The following is a 2957-nucleotide window of genomic DNA, read 5'->3' as shown; positions in this document are numbered from 1 at the left end:
TTTTAAAATAACTTAACGATTTAAAAAAAATCGATAAATTGCCCAGCCATGCAAAAATTAGCCATATCGGGGACAAATTAATATACGGCTGGTGGCTCCACCTACCAAGAGGTAATATCCACCCGTGTTCCATAGAGATAGAGTACTCTATGATGCTTAGATCATATGATCTAAGCTATGATGTATCCACCGTAGACCTATTAACTAATAGGTCTATGGTATCCACCTTGTGTTACACGAGATAGTGTTCAAACCATATAGAGATATATAAATATGTTCAAACACGAACAGCTCTGTTGGCGGGATATTTGAAAATAAATACATTTATTATTTTTTATTATCATTTTAAAGAATTTATTTTATCACAAGCCTATGGATTATTGAATTTTATTAATTTAACCAAACAATAATTACAGAAAGTTATAACACATTTTATTATTTTTACATACAATTTTAATTAATTTTTTTTTTTTAAAAATACAGTGATTCTTTTATCATGAACCACTCATTATTCCAAAGTATTCATGTTTTTGAAAACATTTTTCCACATTGTTTCAAGTTATTAAAATATTAACGTTTTATTAAAAAATTATATTTTAAAATATTTTTTATCCTTATATATTTTTAAGTTTTTTCCTTTTTTGAACGACAACATAGTTTTAATTTCATATTCCAAAGCAGAATAATTTTTTGAGTATTTTGAAACATAAAAATCGAATTTAGGGCGAGTAGTTTATGAGTTATACGTATTTAAAGTTTAGACAAGCGGAGTAGTGGACAAAAATTTTGCGGGGTAACCCTGTACCACTCCACGCCAAGCATCTAAACTTTAAATACGTATCTCTTAAACTACTCGCCCTAAATTCGATTTTTATGTATCAATATACTCAGAAAAATATTCTGATTTCGAATATGAAATTAAAACTATGTTGTCATTCAAAAAAGTAAAAAACTTAAAAAAATATATAAGGATAAAAAATATTTAAAAATATAATTTTTTTTTAAAACGTTGATTTTTTAACAACTTGAAACAATATAAAAAAATATTTTCAAAAACATGAATACTTTTGAAATAATGAGTGGTTCATGATAAAATAATCACCCTGTATATATAAAATTATTTAAGTAAATAATTATTAATTATACAACGTTAAATTTAGATAGGTAATTTAGTGTTATCAAATTAAAAACCGGGTTAAAAACTTATCATAACTGTCTTCGTCTTCATTCACTATCTGAAACATCGGAATAATCATCATCTTCCGGCATTATTGTTGAAATAACAGATTCCATTTGACTTTCTCTAATTAATTCTTTTTCCAAGTCCTCTTTTTGCATTTTCTCCGCATGTTCAACACAACTCTTCCAATGTTGCACAGTAACACTGTCAATAGCTTCATGGGTTAATCTTTCTACGTCAGTAATATCAAAAGTTCTGTTCATATATGCTATTTCGGTCTTTATTCTGCCAAAAATCATCTCCATAGGGTTGTATTGATAATGATAATATGGAGGAAGACGAACCACTTCATGACCCGCATTGCGAGCCGCAACGTCTAGTTGGTACACTCGTCTATTTTTTTTATTTATTCTAACTTTTTCAAAAAGCTCCGCTTTGGCTTCTAATGATGAATATGAAATATTTTTGTCATTCAACCAGTCTTGAATAACTTGTTTTTTTGAGTTAATTGTTGGTGCTTTAAGGGTTTCCATAGAATGGTAACTTGCGTTATCCATTACTATTACACTCGGTTCGTCTAACAAATTTATCATGTTCATAAACCATTCTCTGAAAATTTCATCGTTCATTCCTGTGTAGTCACCCGAGGGAGTGCTTTTTGTATTTGTATTTTTAAATAATAGTTTACACTGTGGTATAAAACCTGTTTTGGCCGAACCGATATGAAGAAGAATAAGTGTAGCGTCTTCCTCTGTTGGTATTTTTAACCCTCCATCAATATTACTGTATTGCCATGAATAATTTGTCGGCGAGTGGTACTGATTGAGCCAAGTCTCATCCAAATAAAAAATTGGTTTATTAGGAGTTTTACTTCTGACGTCTCTCATTTTTCTAAGAAATTCCAATCTGCTTACAACTATTTTGCCTTTTTCGGTTAAAAACTTCCGCCCGTCATCGCATTTCCTAAATCGAAAGCCTAAATTATAAATAAGACGTTCAACTGACCTCACCGAACCTTTATAATTAATTCTTTCGATTAATTTTTTCTGAACTTTTTTAGCTGTCGGATAATCAGATCTGTCGTAAAATTCTAAAATTGCACGACGAACAATATCCTGATTAAAATCGTCCATGTAAGATTTTGGTTTTTTCGAAGATTTTTCCACAAATTTTTTTCGTGGTGATAAAATTTTACCATTTTTTTTGTATTCTTTCAATACGTTTTGTACAGTTTTTAGTGATACACCACATGCTTCTGCCGTTAAAGTTTTGGTTTTGTTAAAATTAACTTGTTCATAACGGCAGTTTGATAAAAAGTTATAAACATTTTGAATAATTTTTTTAGTTTCTCGAGTGTTATCCAATGTTTTTACCTTCTTCTCAACCGGCGTAGTTGTTGGAAGACCAGCCGTACTTGTCGACGGCATTCCACCGTCATACAAAAAACGACGATTCATCATAGCAAAAGCAAATCGCCAAACTAGTCAACGTTTATTGATTATTAAAACACACACACACACACACACAATAACGTAATACGAACACAAACAATTTATGTGAGACACGCAAAGCGCAGAGCAACGTAAAAAGTGAGACTGTACACTACAGTAGTATAGACAGTACAGTATATATACTATACTGCACACTACACACTACACACTACCCACTACACAGTACTACTACTACTAATACAGCAGTACAGTACCAATCGAGTACTCACTACTCACGTAAGCGTAACTTCTCACGAAAACTGGAATGTGCCGGGTGATCACAGCGC

At 31.0% G+C, this 2957-nt stretch overlaps 1 protein-coding gene across 1 annotated transcript; it reads right to left on the bottom strand.

Annotated features, from left to right (window-relative positions):
* Positions 1-1224: 1224 nt before the first annotated feature.
* On the bottom strand, positions 1225-2637 carry LOC132919115 (uncharacterized). Its single transcript, XM_060980461.1, has one exon. It carries the CDS (start codon positions 2635-2637, stop codon positions 1225-1227), a length of 1413 nt encoding a protein of 470 aa, XP_060836444.1.
* Positions 2638-2957: the final 320 nt, after the last annotated feature.

This window comes from Rhopalosiphum padi, chromosome 2, assembly GCF_020882245.1.
Source record: "Rhopalosiphum padi isolate XX-2018 chromosome 2, ASM2088224v1, whole genome shotgun sequence".
NCBI lineage: Eukaryota > Metazoa > Arthropoda > Insecta > Hemiptera > Aphididae > Rhopalosiphum > Rhopalosiphum padi.
The sequence above is the reverse complement of the archived record's forward strand: the minus strand, read 5'-3'. Positions and strand labels throughout refer to the sequence as shown.